This window comes from Rattus rattus, chromosome 4 (assembly GCF_011064425.1).
Source record: "Rattus rattus isolate New Zealand chromosome 4, Rrattus_CSIRO_v1, whole genome shotgun sequence".
NCBI lineage: Eukaryota > Metazoa > Chordata > Mammalia > Rodentia > Muridae > Rattus > Rattus rattus.
This window is the reverse complement of record NC_046157.1, coordinates 21,482,939-21,504,847: the sequence shown is the minus strand read 5'-3', so window position 1 is coordinate 21,504,847 and position 21,909 is coordinate 21,482,939. Positions and strand designations below refer to the sequence as shown.

The window sequence follows — 21,909 nt, the reverse complement described above, 5'->3', positions numbered from 1 at the left end:
TACATACATACATACATACATACATACATACATACATACATACATACATACACTTGCTGTGAAGGATTTGGTCACCCCTTCATTTCCAAATATCCTTAAAGGTTTTTCTAGAGGCTGAAAAGATGAATTATGGGGCTCAGGGATTAAGAGCAGTGTCTGCTCTTCTAGAGAACCCTGGTTCCATTCCTAGTACCAACATGGTGGCTAACAACTGCCTGTAACTACAGTCAGTTTTGGGGAATCTGATGCCCTCTTCTGGCTTTCCACGGTGCTGCATACATGTGTTGCACAGACTTACGTGTAGGCAAACCACCCAAATAGAAAACAATAATTTAAAAAAAAATATTCTAAAGTAATTCTATATGTTTATATCTCAGAACTTTATGAAAACAATAGACTAGCATTAAACATAAATGTTCCCAAGGTGAAGAAATTACAAAGATTCGAAGGGAAGTTTATACCACTTATCGGGATCTGACCATCACTTCTTGTATCAATGTTTAAAAATATCACATTGTATTTATGATGTATACATTGTAAAAACATGTACAACCAATATCGATTAACAATGAGACACTGAGCCGAGGTGTTGCCCATTGATAGCTTGCTGTACAAGCCCCTCGGGTCCAGCCCCAGCACTGCAGAAAGAACAATTTGAGAAAAAAATTCTCAAAGAATATTATACCAATAAAAAAATATACATTGATCATCGAACTCAGGATTACTTGCATGCGCACGTGTGTGTGTGTGTGTGTGTGTGTGTGTGTGTGTGTGTGTGTGTGTGTGTGTGCATCAAGACTGTAATTGTAATGTTTAGTTGTGTGAAGCCATCGGCATATAAAAGTGGCTTGCTGTCCGAGCTTCTTCGATTTATGTTAGGTAGATGTGTAGGGTGTCTAGAGTGAGGACCGGGACACAGAATGTCTTGCAGGAAAAGGTTATTGGGAGCTTGCAAAGCCTTTCACAGACAAAGCAGGTGCCAGCCACATCAAGTTCCTGGACATTAGCAGTTGTTGATGGTACAGGAGGAGATATACTCTCAGAGGAGAATTCTTAAACAGTGCTGTGGCTCAGCCTGAAACCTTCATGGGCTAAGGTCTCAGAATGAGTGGCCAGCATCAACACTATGTAGGGAGAGTTTCATCCACCCTAATAGAAATTGGCTCCAGCAGCCACTCAGTTGCCTGTCTCTGAGACCAGCCACTCTCCCGGCCCAGTTCTAAAACCACCACTGTCTCTCTTTGGGGGGGGGTGCAGGGGGTCTATAGGTAGGAGTGCTTGCTCTTGTCTCCTGGAAGATCACTGGTAGTCAGCTCATGGCTCTCTGTACTTGGGGCCATCCTCAGAGGACACTGTATTGCCCACTGTGTTAAACTGAAAGGAAAGAGCTCCAGTGGGATAGAGGGAGACGGGATGCCAGGGGCCATCTTTTATTTTCGTATTTCCCATGAATGTGATGAGATGCTTGGTCGTGGGATGTTAAGGTTGTAGAGCTCAACTGCACAGCAATTCAAGAATCCCCTTAAAATGTCTATTCTATATCATCAGCCTATGTTTTACTTGAGCTGCTCTGCTGATGGGGTACACATACCTCAGAAGAAAGTCCAGACTCAGATTGTGGCTGTTAAAAGTTCTCCCCCTAGAGCTGAAATCTGACTCCCTGTGACTTCTGGCTACTGGAAGTGCTTGCCCTCCAACCACAGTGTACCTCCCTTTCTCCTGGAGGGCCCCTCACTATTTGCCCTTGGCTATCACAGATCTACAGCTCTCTCTCTTTCAGGTTCGTTTACCTGGGTCTTTTAATTGTTCCTCATTTGACATCTTCCCAGGATCCCCTGGTGAATCGTGCTGCCCTTTCACTTGATAAGTGCCACTTCTGTCATTGTCACTCAAGTATGACCCTCGCCTTGCTGCACGAGATGCCACGGTGATGTGGTCTGATTATCACCGATGACAGCGGGCAGATGCTAGTTAAGACAGGATTAATGTGGCTTGGGGTGTGGCTCAGTGGTGGGACACTTGACTACTATGCCTCAGGCCCTGAGTGCCATCTCCATCATCCTCTGTCTCCAATGAAAAGGATCAAATTAATGTTGATGGTTATTAGGTCACACTAGCATGGCATAGTTCCTCATGCATAAGCCATTTCTCTAGCTCCTGTCAATCCACTTACACAGTCTTAAAGCCCAAGTTTGGATCATCAAGCTGACCCTTAAAGGGACTCCTGTCTCTCTCTTCTAGGGTTTCATGATTCTCCGGTTGGCTGACATTTGGTTCATTTTTGTGTCATTTGCATATTTGAAATGAATGAATATTGCTGTCATTCACAGTTTTAATAAATGTGTGAAAATAAAACAAAAGAAAATAGAGAGTCCCATAGCACCCAGAGTGCTTGTTAGCTTTTGGTCAACTTGACACCAACTGGGTCATCTGGGAAGAGGGTCTCTCAATTGAGAAAATAGGTCCATCAAATAAATGGGCATCTGCACAAGTCTGCGGGAGCACTTTCTAGACTAATGATTAATGTGGGAGGGTCTGCCGGCCAATTGTGGGAGGTTGTGCTGGCGAGTAAGAAATGTAAGCCTGAGGAGCAAGCCAGGAAGCAGTGTCCTCCCATGGCCCTGCCTCAGGTTTGCCTCGGTTCCTGTTTCTGCCCTTACTTCCTTTAATGACGGCCTGTGATTGTGATGTGTAAGCCAAATGAACCCTTTCCTCTCTAAGTTGCCTTTGCTTGTGCCTTTTATCACAGCAATAAAAGAAAAACCAGGGTGCGAATGAACTAACTCTTGGTCATTATGATGTTAACCCATCAGCATATCCCATCCATTGATTGTAGTCCTATCTCTTGGTCAATCCACTTCCACATTTTTCTTTTAACCATCTCAGACCGAACAGCCATCACTTTCACTTGAACAATTGTAGTGAGACGGCTTCTTGAGTCTTTCTGGCTTCTCGGCTACTCATTTCTTAAAACAAAAAAAAGCATCTTGCTTGATGTAAATTTCGATTATGTCACTCGGGTATAGTTTCTTTAGTCATATTAAAGAAAAAAATCTTTAGCAAACACACAAGGCAAGTGTATTCTGTCCCAAGCTGAGCTCTCCTGCCTTGCCTGCCACCCGCCTACACTTGGACCACTTGGATCTTTCCCTTGCCCCAGTGCCTTTGTATGTGATATTGCTTTGGATCAGAGCCCTTTCTAGCTTGCCACCCCTGCCAGCTCTTCGCCTAGCTAGTACCTCTGGATTTATTTTCTTTAGATGTGCATTACAAACTTTCCTAGAGGTACTGCTGGACTATTTCCCTCATACAGTTCTGGGGTCAGAATTAGGCCTCAGGGGGATTCTCTGGTTCAAAAAGCTTTCCAACTGCATCTGCTAGATAAATGAATGAAATGCTATCCACTCACTCCAGTCAAACAGTTCCTTGTTATCACAGAGAACCAGTCCAAACAAGTCAATTATGGGTCAACCTTGGAGTCAGGAGAAATGGTTAGACCCCACCTCTTTGTGGGAGGGTATCAGAATGCAGGTGGCAATACTGAATCCTAAAATAGCACTTTAGACGAGTCATATGAAAACTTTCTTCAGTGCCACGAACATCTTTCCTAGTAAAATTTTTATATTTGTTTATGTTTAATTGACGATTATATTGCTCCTTTCCCAAACCAAGCAATTGCACTACGACAGACCATTTGCCATTTCTGACTTTGCTCATCACCCTGTCCCCAGCGCTGAGCACAGTGTCCGCCTCAATGAACGTTTGCTGAAGCGCGAATGAACACAGAACCACCCAGTCTTGACCGCAGTGATTCTGCACTGTTCTCAAACACCTCACTGTGCCAGAGCCTTGTTAACGGTCAAAAGCACAGGACCCCAAGCAATGTCCATCCTTTGCAGTTCGCAAACTTCAAATGAAAGGGAATAACTCCACCGTATTCCTCCGGGAGGCTCAACGACAACACTAGCGCTGTTAGCACGTGGCTTTAGCTTTGGGACTCTGAAGAACTCTAGTACGTTATGACAGTAGAGGCAAACAGAGGCTCCAGCAATGAGTGCTCGTGGGATCTGCGTCCCCCAGCCAGCAGATGGATCCACCCAGAGTCGGCTTGTTCAGCCATAAGTGTACACCGGCAGAGACCAGTGGCCCTAGTGCGCTTGCGCTGTAAGACCTGGTCCTTCCTCTAGTGGCTGTGTTATCTGCTGTTTCCGCTTGCAGCGTGAACGCCCATACACTCTAGGAGGAGCTGAACGCTACCACTCTCTGCAATGTTTTTCAGCTTGACTTAATCCTGGACACTACCTTTCTTTTGAATGCTATGTGAAGGATCCAGGCCTATGTATCTTTATATCTCCCTAAACCTTTAATGCTGAAAATACTCAGTAAATATTTGCCTTTAAGACGGTGTGAACGAGCAGCCTTGCCGAGACAATACCCCTCTTAGCAGCATTTCTCTAGCACCTGGTTACCACTATGTTCAGGACAAAGTCTTTTCCACTGCTGGCTTCCTGATTTCTCTCAGGGAATCCTTCCCCCACTTCCTCTTTCAGAACAGCATGGTCCTGTGTCACCTCTTCTGCCTCAACTAGATCCCGGTGCCTGTGCTAGAGCCTGTTGCCTGTGAGGGGTGGGGAGCGTTCTCTACCTGGCACACAGTAGGAGCTCCCGAAGCATCTGTGGAATGATTTGCCTATTAGGACAAAACCTCCCATGATGCAAATGGAGGCTTTGACCCGGTTCTACCCTGTCACAGGGTCTGCCAAGGGTTCTGTAGTGATTTTAGGTTATGTTCTGGTAGTGTGCTATCCCTTCTTATCCCACCAGTGGGAAGATTCAGAATCTTTTTGCTTGCTACCCACGCGCTGCTGATTCCGGTTGGCACTTTTAAAGGGACCACATTGTGTCTCAGCTCTTCTGCTGCTAGGTTCATGGCCTCAAACATATCTTCAGCCTTTGAAATGGGTTCTTCATCCGTGTCATGGGGGTGAACAGTCTCATCTAGTCACGGGGAAAAAAAAAAAAAAAACAGGGTACTTGGTCATTTATCCCACCACTCTTACTCATGCTTTGTGGCTAGGTATATAAAGTCAGTGAAGATGGTATTCTTGGGCACTTTGGTTTCTAGACTGTAACTCTTCTTGTGTGAACGGCATTTTTTTTTTTTTTTTTTTTTTTTTTTTTTTTAGGCTTTTCACTAGCCTATCCACCTCTTAGGTCTGATTCTGCTTCTAGTGACAGAAATCTGTCAGAGAATCCCCCTGTCCCCGATAAATTCTTAGGTTCTTTCCTCTCCCATTGCCTCTGAATGCTTCCTCTGATAATAAGAGTTTCCATTTCTTGTGCCACCTGGTAAAAGCCTTGCCTGTGTTTGAAGTTTGGGGACAGTTCTTTCCTGGGAAGTAATATCTCTGTTCTGAGCCAACTAGAGTGGAGAGACTGGCTTCCTAAAGTACACACAAACCACACACACACACACACACACACACACACACACCACATAGACCACACACACACACAGACCACACACATACACACACACATAGACCACACATACACACACACACTCACCCTTTCTGAAGGAAGGTTGTGCCCATGTGTTAGGAATGGACACCAGAGATGTCTGCAGTGTCTGCCAGGCTGGTGTGCAGTCTCCTTGTGAGCAATAGTGATGTTTCTCTGGAGAACTGGAACGGTCTGGCAAGTCCAGGGTGTGAGGTGTAGAAGATTGCCATCCTCAAACCCCTACATGGCTTTTGCTGAAGCCTGGTATGCTTACTGTAGGTAATTTCAGAGAATAAAACCAGTACTGAGCTGGGTGTGGTTGTGCTAGTGTATAAACCCTTTACTTGGAGGCTGAGGCAGGGGAATCATGCATTTGAGGCAATCCTGCACTACAGAGCAAGACCTGTTCTCAAATCCTCATCCTGCAAAAAACAAACAAACAAAAAACAAAAAACAACAAATAAACAAAAAAAACCCAAAACAAAAAACAAACAAAATAACCCCAAACAAACAAACAAACAAACAAAAAAACCCAGTCACAAAGCTGGTAACAGTCAATGCAAAGACGTGAAAGAGACTGCTGTTTTTAATTAGGGAAAGACAAGTTTCCAAACGGAGAAGTTTGCAATAGCAGGGACTTCCTGGGCAGGGCCAGAGCTTTGCCCCACCCAGAGAGTTACAGGGACCATTTGTTCTAGATTTCAGAAAGCTATTATTCGGTGGATCTCAACCTTCCTAATGCCATGACCCCTTAAGACAGTTCCTCATGCTGTAGGGACCCCCAACCATAAAATTGTTTTCATTGCTAATTCATAACTGCAATTTTGGCACTGTGATGAAATGCAATGTAAATATCTGATATTTCTGATGGTCTTAGGCAGCCCTGTGAAAAGGTCATTTGTCCCATAAAGGGGTCACGACACACAGATTGAGACGCTCCCCCACCCCCGCCATAATGGTTCCATCTGAGTTAAACTAATCAAGTTAAGTTTATAGCATCGGATCATTTGATTCTGTGACCCTGTGTGTTTGACACGTCAGATGGGGAAAAGTTCTTTGATTAGATTTAGCGTGCTGACTTTTCAGGTATTATATAGACTCCTATATTTAGGTAGGAATTCAGACCTAAAGAGGCCCCAGCCTTCAAATCCATGATAAATAGGATAGTGTGAGTGACTTAATGTGAAGAGATGGGCAAGGGGTCCCCAGGCTCCACGGTCATGCCATGTCGGCTACAGCTCAACTGGCAATTGTAAACCCTAACATCCACTACAGTTAGCGGGAGAGAGGGAGAAAAAAACTACGGGGAACCAGACATTAGTACATCGAACATCGAATATTTTGGCAGCCGAACTTACCTGTAACATCATCACTGCTAATTTTCTATACGGGGGGATAAAAAACTTCCACAGCTTAACAAGAAAAAGTCAGACTCAAAACAGGATTCAGGGAGGGGGTGGGGGTAGGCTGCGTGCGAACGCGTGGCGTAAGAAATACGAACGTCTTAATCATTTGGCGGGATACTCCGATTCATAAGAGAAATTTGTTTTTGAAATAGCAGTGGAAACCACCAAACAGACGTGGCTTATTAGACTTGGAAGAACGAGTCAGAAAAATGTCCGCCAAGGATATGGAGGAATCAGTTACTGGGCGCCTTTGATGGGAATGTGGGGGACTGTAGGAGAGTGGTTCCTCAGAGGGTTTAAAATAGAATCTCCGTATGACCCACTTTTCCACTTCTCAGTTTGTATCTAAAAGAAGTGAAAGCAGAAAACTGGGGAGAAATCTGAATGCTCCTGTTCGCAGCAGCATCCTTCACAGCACTGAAAAGTTGTACTTAATTCAGGCAGCCATCTGCAGATGGCGGCAGACACTGAACCCGGTGTGAGCATCGTCAGAAGTGTGGAAATTCCAGCAGGGGCTGCAATATGGATGGGCCCCTAAGGCACCGCGACAAGTGAAGCAAACCCAGCACAGGAAGCTAAATACTGTAAGATTCCACTTACATCTACGTCAGGTCCGTGGAGACAGAAAGTGGTTTCTGAGACAAAGGGAAGAAGGAGGACGGAGCACTGTTTACGGAGTCTAGAGTTTCCATCTCGCAAAATGACGCGAGACTTTGGGATACGGTGATGTTGATGGTTACACGATGCAAATTTTTTTTATGTGCTACTGCATGTCTGAAAATGAGCAGACTAGTAAACATTGTATGTATTTTGTCACAGCTTTAAAAAAAATTACAGTGAGGGAGCTGAGAAATTCATTCAGTGGGCGGGGCACTTGTCTGGCAAACACAAGGCCCTGGGTTCAATTTAAAACACTGTCAAAAATGCGTAACGAAGTGTCACTGTCCCGGTGACTTCCGTGTACGCTAAACTTTGAAGACCACAGGAAAATCAAAGGAAGTTTGGTTTTACTCAAGTGTCTCGGTGTACTCTTGTATTCCCTGCATTGGTTGAAAAAAGTAATTAATGCTTGCTCTACAGCAGAATGTCCCACAGCCTCGTCACCTAACATCAAGTACATCTGGCTAATGTTAGTCCTGATCAGCTGCGGGAAGGGTGCAGAGGGTTGGAGAGCTTTCTGCTACTTCAGTCTGAAAACTAAGTCTCTGCCTTTGTGAGACTTGGGCATCGTACTGGTCCTTGGACTTTTCCTTAGGATTCCCTGAGCCTGGGAAGGAAAAGGAGGGAGGAGGGAGGAGGGAGGGAGGGAGGAGGGGGGGAGGAGGGGGGAGGTGGGAGGTGGGAGGAGGGAGGAGGAGGAGGGAGGAGGGAGGAGGAGGAGGAGGAGGAGGAGGAGGAGGAGGGGGAAGAGGGAGGAGGAGGACGGAGGAGACCTCTGTTACCATGTTTAGAAGCAGCAGCCATCTTTTCTGCCCTCAGTAACATGGCCTGCTTCACTGCAAAGGAGGCCGGGAAATATGGCCTGTGTGTGGAGCTAAAAGGGGAAACGACTTCAGTGAACAAGAAAACCTACATGAATTTTAAATATTCTTTCTAAGTCATGTTTCAGTGAACAATTGTTTTCAGTCTCACTTTCTAACTAGGTTTTATCTTGTCTTTTTCAACTCCAGCACCATGTACTTGGGAATCCTTTTCTCGGTGTTGGCCTATCTGCTCTCAGGTAAGAACCCTTTTCTGTGTAAAGTCCTAGAGTTCTTCTGCTGTCTTCCAGCGAGTCAGACCACTGCAAGCCCAGGCCTGAGAGTTGTTGGCATGGTTTGCTCACGTTTGACTAGAGTTGCCTAAGACTCCATGGCAAGTAGCTTTCCTAGAGAGTAGGCAAGGCTCAAGACCATGACCAGATGTCTCCAGTCTGGGCATCTTCCTCCTCAGCAACCAAACCCCCAGGATCTTGACGCACAGCGCAAGGTGGAGTGTCCTGTCCAGGACTCCTAGAGGAGTAAAGAAGGCCATGACAGCAAAGCCTCTGACTCTACTCCGCACATACACATCTGGTCTTTTCAGTCCCCATTTTCAATATTCTCAAGCCCTTAGGAAACAGCTTCCAAAAACTACTTCTTGTAGTACTGGTCCACCACCCACACCCTTCTTCCTTAGCTTGTGCCCTACTTCGTACTGATCATGCTTCGTGACTCTGGACCTCCAGATAATCATGCCAGCCAATTTACTCTAAAGCTAACTTAGCTCATGCTTCAGTGTTCCCGCTTGCAAGGCTCCCCACTTTCTAACCCCTAAAGACCCCAGGAGGGTCCCAGAACTGCATCACATATCTTATGACTTGGTATGATTTGGATAAGAAAACAACAATTAATTTGATTGCCTCTCCTTCCCCACCCATCAAAGTCTCCTGCTGGGTGACATTTTGCATTTGAATTGTGGGTTGTCTTTCCTGACAAGCTCCCTAAAGTTTAGAAGTGTGAGGCCTTCCAGAATCCAGCCCTTCCTGGCTCACTGCAATCCTGGATAAACCTATAAGCAAGTGGCTGGAGGCCCTACCGTGCATCCTGCAATGGAATGCCATTTTGTTTCTGCTGGCCCACGCTTTCCTGTACTTATTTTCTCCACCTCAGCGCTGACAGGGAAGCCCTCTGAGTCTTGGTGACCAGCAGACAGGGAAGGCGAGCTTGTGGAGCGCCTGCAGCAGCTGCAGGCCATCCCTGTCCCCCTGGCCTCTGACTCACCAGCTGGGCCACAAAACCACCTCCTCCGTAATGGTTGCACAACAGGTCCCTTGGCCTCTGTCCCCAGCCCTGGCAGGGTGAGGAGGAGGAGGTGAGTGTTGTGAAGAGATATTCCCTCAGGTCTCAGCAGATAGAGATGGGCCTTTTGTGATTTGTGTTTTCTGCTTAGCACCCAAGGCTTTCTGAGGTCGCCAGTGTGATGTGTACAGGTGACAATGACAGCCCTCATTCCTCAGCTCCTGGGGAGATGGAAAGGCAATGTGCACACACATAAATATCAGAGGTGAGGGAGATAAAGATAATGTGTGTGTGTGTGTGTGTGTGTGTGTGTGTGTGTGTGTCTGTGTATCTATATGTGTCTCAATGTGTGTGCATGCATGTCTGTGTGTGTGTCTGCATGCACATTTGCCTGTGTGTATGCATGTGTGTGCTGTTGTGTATATGCTCTCTCTGTGTATGTGCCTCTGTGTGTGTGTACGCATTTGTGGGCATGCATGCTCCTCTCTCTCTCTCTCTCTCTCTCTCTCTCTCTCTCTCTCTCTCTCTCTTTCTGTGTATTGTGTTTGCGTATCGTGTATATGTGTGTGTGTACATGCATGTTTGCCTGTGTGTATGCATGTGTGCATGTGTGTGCCTTTGTGTATATGTCTGTGTGTGTGTGCATGTGTGTGTGCGTGTGTGTGTGTGTGTGTGTGCGTGTGTGTGTGTGTTTAGTTCAAGTCCTGTTCTGAGCACTTTACAAGTAGCAATTCATTTAAAGACCCCAATAACTTACTGCATTAGATCTTGTCATAATTCCTCATTTTAAGGCAAGGTCTCCAAGCGCAGACACAGCTAAGTAATTGACTCAAGCTCAACACAGCTGCTAATGAGAGAGGTCAGATTCATGCCCAGCAGCGCAGGCTGAAGTCGCTGATGTGAGATCTCAGGTTATCTCTCCTAACTCTTGCTCCTGAGGCAACTACAAGTGGCCAGCTCTGGTTTTGGGTGACTCAAATAGCTTTGGTGGATGATAGTGCTTCAGCTTGATCCTTCCTTGTTTACACGTTGCCTCCTTCACTTCCTGCTTCTATCTTAAGCCACGCCCCAACTGTCCTTAAGTCTTAGGCCTTAGCACTGCCAGTTAGAATAGCAAGCTTAGCTTTTATGATCTGGGAGAGAAATGCTCTAGAAACAAATATTCAATAACAGCTTAACTGAGACATCTTCCTTGTCCCCAAACCTTTGGACTCAGCCCTTTGAAAGTGAGTAGGTAAAACTGAAAAACCCATCAAAACCAAGGACAGGTGCTACTTCTCTTTTGACCCTGCTCTGAAACTGTGTGGAAACTCCTAGCTCCTGAAAAGAGAGTCAATGATACTGAAACCATAAGAAAGAAAAAGTCTTGAGTGATAACTGATTAGGTTTCATTATAGTCAGGGGATGTATGGGAAGGGGATACAGCTGAGGAAGAGCAGATGTAAAGGCGGCAGGCAGACGGCATCACCCGCTAAGAAATGACCTTGTCACTACTTCACTCACCAACGAACGCAGTGGCAAAACAGCCAGCATCCGTTTCCGACCTCTCATTCTCTTCACTGTCTTAGTCATGTATAATCATTGGCAAATATACTTCTTTAGCTTGTTTTTAATTTCAAACATGCATGCAAATGTATCCATTCCTTCCCTCCAGTCCCCCCAAAACGCCTCCCATCTGTCTCTCAACTTTGAACACACATACATGGAACCGCTATGTCCACAACCCCAATCCCAGAGGCTCAGCAGACACTACTGGAGAGAAGAGGGGTAGAAAGAATTTAAGAGCCAGAGGGTGGGGGGAGCTCTGTGACCCCCAGCTTCTGACAGGACGTGTCTGTTTCACATGTGAACTCCCAGAGGCTGTGGTTATCTGCACAAGACGACCATAAGGTCAAGAGAGTTAAAAGTCCCAGCAGAAAATAGGAAGCAAGGGCTACTCCCAATCCCCAGCTGAAGATGGCTACTGGGGGAGAGACACTTTTCTTGGGGTGAGGACATTGGTGTCTATGCCCAGTAGATGACCCACACAAAAGTGCTTATGAACAAAACTATATGGTCTTAGAGTGCATTATTAAATCAAAAGCCACCCATTTTTAAACATAGGAAAAAAATCTATTTGAAATGAATCTGTCTTTTCCTGAGCTATGGAGTAGAGACCTACCCCAGGGCAGGCAGCCAAAGAGAGAAAGGAGACACAATTGGTACTAATAATCCACAGGGGGAAAATGGCAAGGCTGGTAACTTATGACGACACGTAACACAGAGAGCAGCATAGTTCTGCCCTGCCCCCTACACCTCTCACACCAATTTGCCTGGAAATTAGATACCTTTGCTGCTGCCCCTGATCAATGGCTATGGGTGTAGCAAAGGACCACCTTGTGGGTCAGTTCTCTTCTTCCACTTTTATGCAGGTCCTGAGGGTCAAACTCGGGCTACCAGGCAACCTTCTGAGCCATCTCATCGGTCCTTCGCTCTAGGGATCCTCCAGCCCAGCCTTTGAGTAGCTATGACCACAGGCGCATCCACCATGCCTGGTCCGGTTGGACATGTGGCAATTGCTCTCTTCTTGTCTGGGGCTTCTCTAGGTTCTAGGTTTCTCACTTCACCTGATCAGCACTGGTCAACAATAACCCTGGAATGGGAGAGCTTTTCTTCACTTAAATATATGCACATAAAACAGCCTCAGACTCTGGTTTCACGTTCACTATCTATGTAAAAACATCCAACAAGCCATCGGATGTGGTGTCTGGGACTCCACTGAAGGCTGTGGACTGGAGATACTCAGCTTGTAGCTGACCCCTGAGAGTTGAATCAATGGGTATACAGAATAAATCCCAGAGTGAACAGAAAGTCAAACTGAGGAAGTTAATTCCAAGGAAGCTGGATTTCAAAGCCGTGCTACTTTTGATGCAATGGCAAGGTGGAGTGACATCAAAAAGAGCACGGAGCTGCCCTGATGGAAGCTGCTAATACCTTTGGTCAGGAAAGCTTCAGGAGAGACAGGAGTGAGACATGTAGAGGGGAGAAAGCTGTCTCTATTCACTGGGGAATCTAATGGAAATGAAAAGCAAGGTCAGAGAGGACCTGTTTGAGACAGAATGGTGAGACTGGAGGCCATGTTCAGAGAAGCAAAGCATCACAAATTTCGAATATTACCTATCTGTTCAATAAAACTATTTCCTGTAAGGGTGCTTATCCACCCAGTTGTAAGATCAGATCTGTAGATTTAAAGGTAATTTCTTTAGTATAACTTCTATTGGGGCTAAGAGGCACATTTAATGACTTTTTACTGGCGAGAAATGGTTAAAAAGCTGTATTTTTTTTGTGCTGTCCAATATAATAACCATTATCCATATGTGACTCATTAAGCATTAATTACTTATAATTAAATGAGATGAGAAAATTCAATTTCTCTCTCAAACACTGTAAAAACTGAACCAGTTTCTTGGTCATTTTTACTACTTGTCGAGGATTCACATTGTTCAAAACCAGATAAGAATTACCTCATCTCAAAGAATTCTTTTGGAGGAATAATACACTGTGAGACCAAAGACGGTCTAAGAGAGCTAACATCTCAATGAACTCGAAGAACAACTATGAAGAAAATAAGAGTGAAAATTGGGGGAATCACAGGGGGCCAGATTTGAGACATTATGCCCCTCAGGACATTGCTCAGGACTGTGTGGTAGGAAGCAGAGGGTTGCTGAATGGTCTGTAGATGAAGGTCTCTGTGGTTGGTGAACTCAAGGAACTTTGACACAAGGCTGTTGGCAGGCTCCTTATTGAAGAGTAAACTGTTAGATTATCTTGGCAGTTATGTTGAGATTGGTTAGGAAGAACAGCCTTGAATATAATGTCCAAATCCTCCTTGAATGAAAACATAGTGACCAATAATTAGTGGTTCATACTATGAGCTAGGAGACACCTCTGAGTGGAGAGGGGCTGCTCACGACCTTTGCTGAGGAAGCCTGGAGTGTCTTGTGAGCCACATGGAGTCTTTTGGGTAGAACCAGATTTCATGGAAAGGACATTTAGGGTAATATTTATTGAAGAGGGTCAGCTATAGTGGGATCTAGTACAATGGGAGGGGGCTTTCAGCGGGCCTAGAAAGGCTTTGGGTGAAATTTACAGAAAGAACAAATACCTTGGAGTGTGATAAGCCTAGTAAATGCAGAAGGGATGGTGAAAGCGTGACCTGAGTTTGGGATCCTGACCAGGGAAGACTGGCATTCTGATGGGGTCATAGACTCACACGGTGCTCAGCCTTTAGGCTCCATGGGACACTCCGACGGTTTCTTTCAGCAGAGGACCTTTGGTATTCTTGATCACTGTTTCCTGACTGGGGAGATATATGGCTGAATTCCTGGGTATTGGCTCCCGGCCGTATCATAACAATCAGTCACAGTTAAGTCTAAACCATTTCTTCAGCCCAAGTGTTAGAAGAGGGAGGATTTCTCAGTGCTTTCCACCAATGGAATTCCAGGGAGTTCACTTGCTTTGAGGCCCCAAATTCTCCACCATAATAGTGGAGTCCTGAAGTCACTGGGAAAGAACAGACCTTGAGTCAAATCTTCCCCCATATGGTCACAGTGAAGACGTGTCTGCCTGGCTCAGAGTGACATCAAGACAACCAGGGTCTGGTGACAAACCAAAGTGTGTAGACTGTGAAATACTTTCAGTTCCACTCGGAATGGCTAGAGTAGTTTCCTCCCCATGGGGAAGAGAAGGGAGTTGGTGAGGGTAGAAATGAGTATGGCTCTGATCCTCTCAGCTTCCCAAATAGGAGATTTTAGTAAAAGTTCTAATTCAGACCTTGTGTGGAACCAGAGAGTGCAATGGCTTTGGTCTACTCTTTATTGGTAGGTAAAGAGGGAACTGAGGGAAGATGAAGTGAGGGTGGCTGGCTTGGAGAAGCCGGACAGGAAGTGGATGAAAAGGAAGGTAGATATTCTGGGACTCTACAGAAGAAATTTAAAATCTGTGTGTCGAGCCGATGTAAGAAACTCAGAGTGAGTTCACGTCTAGACCCAGAGAGTGCACCTAAGAGCTGAGCCAGAGCTCACAGCAGCCCATAGCTGCTCAACGCTTCAGCTTCCTGCTTGGCTTCTCCAGTAGCTCATCTGCCCAGAAGCACAATAAGTTAGACCCAAACCAGAATATGTTCTGCTCTCCACAGAGTTCATCAGCTCTCACCAAACGGCCAACACGTACAGTAGGTGGCACTCTTGCCTCTCACTGAAGAGATTAGCAGAGGTGTAGTGGAAAGCCAAATGCAATACATTTTCCTTAGGTCCCATTTTCGCTGTTGTGGGAACTCTGTGACCTCCCTCTCCCCTCTGATCCATGTTGTACTTTACCGATGTCTGGAGTATCCTCTGGGACCATTGGCAACCTCTTGATCATAGGTTCTCATGGGGTGGTCTGCAGGACTTCAGCTTCGCCAAGTACACACCATTGTACCTGCCTATCTATTTCCTGTTTAAAGGGATGCCAACCAGTTAGGCTGATTTAACTTTTCCTGACCCTCCTCCACTTTGAGTGGGATTCCTCTCTCATCTCCCTCACCCACCACTGACCCTCCTTTCCTCCCTTTCTAAAGTCCAAAAGGACATTTTTTTTTAAATGAAGACTCTACTCCCCATGGCAGCATCTAGCTTCATAGGATCCAAAAAAAAAAAAAAAGACACACCCACCTCACCTTTCACCTTTCACCTCTCACCTCTCATCTTCCTCTTTTTTCTTTGCTGAACCTCCGGCAATTCTGTGGCCCAGAAAAAAGGTCCCACAGGTTGCCTTATGCCAGTGTGTCCTTTCTCTGAACTTTCCCATCATGCTCCTGTTGGGTTCTAAAAGTTTCCAGGGCAGTGCAGCCTGGGAGTAGCCATTGGTTTCTCTGAGGTTTCTGCAATATGGCAAGATACATCCTCACCTTCCCACCTATAGTTTCCTCCCAGCAGTTTACTCGTATTCCTTAAATATCCTGACCACTATAATCTCCCAAGAGCCATTACATTTGCCCAGCTTCCGTTCTGGTCCCTGAAAGATCCTAGAGAGGTCACTGAGAATAGAGACATCACTTGACACTTGAGTCATTTCAAAACCCCTTTTCTGGCTCTGGGAATAGCAGCTATGGGAGCAGGAACTAGTTGAAGGTCAAAGAGGTGACTTAGTGGAGCTCCCAACTTAATGAAGACTAATAAAAGGCGGCTAGTGTGTTACCATCATCAACAATCTTAAAAAAAGAAAACACCATAGAAGACCAAAGCATAAGGGGATAGCATGGGGCAGGCAGGGTTTAGGGAACGTTGTAGCAATTATGGAGGCCTATAACAACCGTGGTCGATGCTCTGGTTTACAAATTCGCAGAAGCACATTACCAGAAAGAATCCTAGAACATTACTTCAGACCACCTCCTTAAATGGGTGAGAAAACTGAGATCCCCAAAGGTTGCAGCCCATACACGTGAATAGTGGAGCAAGAGCAAAGGTCTAAGCTCCAGACGTCCAGTGTGGATGCCCTGTTCCAGATCCTAGCATACAGCTCTCTAGTACTATCCAGCTAGCATCCAGTGCTATCACTACCCGACGACCTGGCGGCTAGGTGCCGCGTTGGAGCAACGGCGCTTCCCCTTCTTGCTTCCTCTTTCCTAATTCTCAGTTTTTCTATTTTAGATGCTGTTCCTGTGAAGAGGCAAGCTTACTTCAATAGCACTGCATACCTGCCGTGCCCGTTTACAAAGGCTCAAAACATAAGCCCGAGTGAGCTCGTAGTATTTTGGCAGGACCGGAAAAACTCGGTTCTGTACGAACACTATTTGGGCGCAGAGAAACTTGATAACGTGAATGCCAAGTACCTGAGCCGCACAAGCTTTGATAGGGATAACCATGCTCTACGACTTCACAATGTTCAGATCAAGGACACGGGCTTGTATGATTGTTTTATACAGCAAAAGACACCCACGGGATCAATTATCCTCCAGCAGTGGGAAACAGAGCTCTCAGTGATCGGTATGTGGTCAATGCTGGGTTTAGATTGCTGGCTGTTCAGATGAGACTATCTGTGAGCAAAGAAACATTGAGGGTGGGTATTCAACAGACTGGAAAAGAAGGCAGAAGAGAGTCACTCCTAGGGAGTTCATTTGGAGGGAATGTGGGATCTGAGAGTGGGGAACTGAAAGCCCTTTGTCCTTTGATGGTTTGTTTCTTGGGGATCAGTGAGACTTTTTTTTTAAGAGACACAATAGAGCTAGCTGAACAAAAGCAACACAGCCAGATTAAAATGATGGGCAATGTGGCCACTGCTTCTATGTTCTCCTTTTAGTCTAAGATTATTTTCACCCGCAATAGTCTGGGGCTCTTGCTTTAGCTCTTAGGGTTCTGTCATTCCAAAATAGCGTATAAATGGAGCTGAATGTGCATGTTTAAACTTTACGATGAACTTCTTTTATTCAGCAAAATGCCTTTTGTGTTTCATCCAAGTTGAGTGTATCAAAAATTTGGAAGTTTTATTTTTTTAATTGATGAATTACATTATAATGTCAATCACTGAAAGATACTGGGTTGTTTCACAGTTTGAAGCTGTGACAAATCGAGCTCCTGTACAAGTGTCAGCTTCTGTGTGGATGTAAGTTTGTATTTCTCTAGTGCAGATTCATTTCAAGGCACGCTGTGCTGGACCCAGATAAATTCTTCATGAACTTGGAAAAGACAGAACAACACCTTTTGAGCAATAATCCCCCTAGAATGAACCTTTTCTAAAACCACAGGATAAGACAGGCCAAACCAGACACAGAATGGAGTGCTGCTCTCCTTGAGCGTGCTTGATTCAAATGTGGCTACAGGGCTTCCGTTTAACAAGGTGCTAAGTTTGTGTTCTCAGTGTGTAGCAGGCCCTGTGGAGGATGTGCTTCAGGAGGGTCTCAGACAAGCCTTTAGAACAGGCTGTCTGTTTATTAGAACCTGTATGTATACTAAACTTAACTCATGACTGCAAAATGTATTGTTGATGAAGCTGAATGGGATCTAGTAATTTTCACCAAGGATCAGCAGAATGTTCAAGGAGCATACCAATATTTCAGAACTGAAAAAAAAGGGGTGGAAATGCAATGACTTCCATTGTTAGGAAGAATACATGGTACTCCCTTTGTGGTTATGAAGTCTAGCCTCTAATGGCTGAGGCGTCTCTCCAGTCTCACACTGAATAATCAATTAATACGAAGAATCCATACATGCGTCAGGTCAGAATCTTTGTGCCACTGCACTCCAGCCCTGAAAACATGAGTGGAAAACAAAGAGGAGAGAGCATTGAATTTGTCCCCATATGAATGAATTCTTATAGCACAGTGGTCCTCAACTTTCCTAATTCTGTGACCTTTTAACCAATATGATTCCTTATGTTGTGGTGACATCCAGCCATACGATTATTCCATTTCTACTTCATAACCGTAATTTTGCTGTTATAAATCACAATGTAAATATCTGATATGCAAAATATCTAATATATGAACCCCCTCCAAAGAGGTTGTGACCCACAGGTTGAGAACCACCCTGTTACATCATGATAGTCGTGTCAAAAACTAGCATTCTGAGTTTTTAAACACAAAGACTTCCCTTATTACTCTTACACGTAGGTTCTTAAAGATGAGGCCCGGAGCATGCAAGGACCATAAACCCTGTGAGTTCTCGATGGAAATTTACCTTATCCCTGAGTGGGAAGCTGAATGTTTCCCTGTGGGAATGTAGGCTAGACAGTTAGAGCAAGTCTCCATTGAGACCCAGGTTCTTAGAGTAGGGGGCCTCACTATAGACCTTGGTAAGATCATTTTAGCTAGCCTGTCTCTCCAAGAGGGCTCTCAAGAGGAGCAAGTAGACTTCTTGAAAGGTAAATGTAGACTTGTTATGTAGCCCTCACTACGAACCGAGGCCTACACTGTATACACCTTGAAATGGCCAGGTCTACTCCAATCAGAGAACTGGATGTCAGTCACTTGCCATTCCTTTGTATAGACTTCTACATTGAGATTGACTGTTTCTATCTGTCTTTGATTCCAGCCAACTTCAGTGAACCTGAAATAGAGGAGGCTCAGAATGAAACAAGAAACACTGGCATAAATTTGACCTGCTCATCTAAGCAAGGATACCCGGAACCTACAAAGATGTATTTTTTGATAACTAATTCAACTAATGAGTATGGCGATAACATGCAGATATCACAAGACAATGTCACAAAACTGTTCAGTGTCTCCGTCAGCCTATCTCTTCCATTCCCGGATGGGGTGTACAATATGACCATTGTGTGTATTCTGGAAACGGAGTCAATGAACATTTCCTCCAAACCTCACAATATGGGTAAGGCTGCTTCCTAAGATTATTTATTTCACAAGATGTTAGATGCAGATCTTTTAACCCAATTATCCAGTGTTCACTGCTTGCTGAAAAAAAAACTTCCAGCCGGCCACTAGGGAGGCGCCAAATAGAAGGTTCTTCTTACATTTGCATGAACCAAGGTCCAAGAGTCTATGAACCTCTGAGCTACACTTGAAGAAACATGGTCTTAGCCCTGAAACTGACCCAGTCTTTGGAGTTATCCTTGGATGGAGGACAATGAAATGCTGTGGCCACAAAATAGAAGATGTCTCCTAGCAAGAAGCCTCTAACTGACTAAAACACACACACACACACACACACACACACACACACACACACACACAAATGTACTGTGTATAGACCCTATGGTACTTAATGTGCATGTGAACTCATTCTAGTCATTGCTGTCTATAAAGCGGAAAACTCAGATAGAAGATATCTTCTAGTTCTGGAGATTCTCTAAAACCTTAGAAGATATCTTCCAGTTCTTGAGACTCTCCCAGGAAAATAGGAAATCCACGACATACATATATAACAAACCGAGTTTTTTTTTTTAAAGATGAAACTCAAGTCTAAATTATAGCTCCTGGAAACAATTGCCTAAATTTAAAACAAGTTGACAATCAGTTCTGTGAGCATTCGGTGGCGGGCAAGATCTTTGAAAGTCAGCCGAGCCCTCCTAAAGGCACTGGGGCCCTTATCCTACTGTAAAACAGACTATTGGACTTAGTGAATATGACTAAAAGAGAAGGGAAGGGGAGGTAGAGATCTACATGAAAGACCCATACATTTGCAGTGACTCTCTGCACAGAAAGGCTATGAGAGAGCATGTGTGCTCAGCTGGTGGGAGAACCACAGCGAATCAGCTGTACCCAATAAGGAGTAGGAAATACGTTTAGAACGAAGGCATGCTTGCGCCATCGTCTTGATGGGCTTCCATGGTGATGAGAGAAGAGGTTGAAGCTCAGTGCCAGCTTTGCTCCACAGAGAGCTAACTTACACCTGTACCCCACTTGTGACAAGCAACCATCCCTCCTAGAATGAAGGCACTGTGTTCCCACTTGAGGCTCATCACTGTCTATTCTGAGGCCCCTCCCCCTCCCACCGCAAAACTCACAGCCACCTGCCTTCTGTGGCCCCTTCTCCAGCCCTTTAACTGTGATTTGCTCCCTCTGATGGCATCCATCCATCTCTTTCTGCCTCCCCTGGCTTTGCCTCATCCTCCATCCTGGTGCCTCCCTCCGTAACTTGGCCTATGGACACAACTCCGAGAAACACCCCCACGGCTAGCACCCACAGCCAGTTTTACAACTGAGCCCACCTCCTCTCCCAGAACTGATTCCCTTTCGCTCCGATATCTCAGCCACTGAGAATCTAGGGAAAGAAAGATGTGGTCACCCAGCTGTCCTAGTTGCTCCTACTGCAGCATTTCCTAGAAATATAGAAGATACTCTAAGCTGTACCTCAAACCTATCATCTTCAGCTAACCACCAGCATTAGGTTTCCCCACCCTTGTGTAGAGGTGAGCAGGCACTGGTGAACACCATAAGCTCATCATGACTCACCTCTACTAGTTAACTATCTTAGAACTTGCCCAGATACCACATTCAGCAGTGCTTCAGCCCCAGGTACTTCATCCAAAGGGCTTGTATATCTGTGTCCCTAAATCTATGCCCTGACCAGAGACAGGGTAGCTACTATCCTAATTAAGGTTTTATTGCTGTGAAGAGACACCATGACCACAGCAATTCTTATAAAGGAAAGCATTTAATTGGGGCTGGCTTACAGTTTCAGAGGTTCAGCCCGTTATCGTCATGGCAAGAAATATAATGGTATGCAGGCAGACAGGATGCTAGAAAAGGAGGTGAGAGGTCTACATCTTGATCCACAGGCAGCAGAAGGAGACTGTATGTCACACAGGTCATAGCTTCAGCATAGGAGACCTCAAAGCCTGCCTCCGCAGTGACACACTTCCTTCAACAAGGCAACACTCCAACAAGGCCACACTTCCTAATAGTGCCACTTTTTATGGCCAAGCATTCAAACACATGAGTCTATGCAGACCATTGCTATTCAAACCACCATAGCTACTGTATCTTTTTGTGTATCAAAAGGTAGAAGTCTCCCTATAAGAGCCATGACTTCTTTCATTGGAAATCCCAAATAGATTCAAGTTAGACAAACAGGAACACACTCAAAAGGTATTAAATACGGCCCACAATGTCAATAATTCTTTTCCTTGCTATTCTAAGAAGAGAGCACATGCCTAAAAATTATATCTAAACTATGGTGTCTTTTGATCCTAGTTTCTCTGTAATTTAGGATTAAACAGAAGGGCTGTTTCTTTAAATGTCTATGAACTGAACTACTCAAGTTTTCATTAATTTCTGAGACTACAGTTTATGTTTTCCTACTCTAGGAGGTAATTGCTGACCTTCAGGGGTCTGATTTTCCAGGGAATGTTGAAATCGCAAAGGTTTCTTAGCACAGAAGACATACTGAAGGGCAGGGTGAGGAAGCCTGAGGTTCCTTCAGTAAAAGTAATAATCAAATACTTTGAAGTAGTTGTTCTATTTGCTCAAATGACAGGTGATCTAGAGAGTGACTTCAAGATGAGGATGGATGAAGGAACCATTACCAAAGTTCCTGTGGCCCTAGAACCCAGGGAGAGAGAGAGAGAGAGAGAGAGAGAGAGAGAGAGAGAGAGAGAGAGAGAGAGAGAGAGAGAGAGAGAGAGAGAGAACAGAGAGACAGAGACACTGAGACACAGAGACAGAGACAGATAGCAGAGACAGACAGACAGACTTACAAAGTCAGAGATAGACAGAGACAGATAGAGAGGGAGGGTCAAAAGGTGGGAAGGAGGGAAGAAGGGAG

At 45.1% G+C, this 21,909-nt stretch overlaps 1 protein-coding gene across 1 annotated transcript in view; it reads left to right on the top strand.

Moving 5' to 3' along the window:
• The window catches only part of Cd86 (CD86 molecule), a 43,325-nt gene that overhangs the window by 8,003 nt on the left and 13,413 nt on the right, over positions 1-21,909 (top strand). Inside the window, exons 2-4 of the mRNA XM_032900176.1 lie at positions 8,579-8,628; positions 16,339-16,674; positions 18,718-19,014. Of these exons, the coding sequence (XP_032756067.1) occupies positions 8,583-8,628; positions 16,339-16,674; positions 18,718-19,014 (679 nt within the window). The 5' untranslated portion in view covers positions 8,579-8,582. The remainder of the gene's footprint in view (positions 1-8,578; positions 8,629-16,338; positions 16,675-18,717; positions 19,015-21,909) is intronic.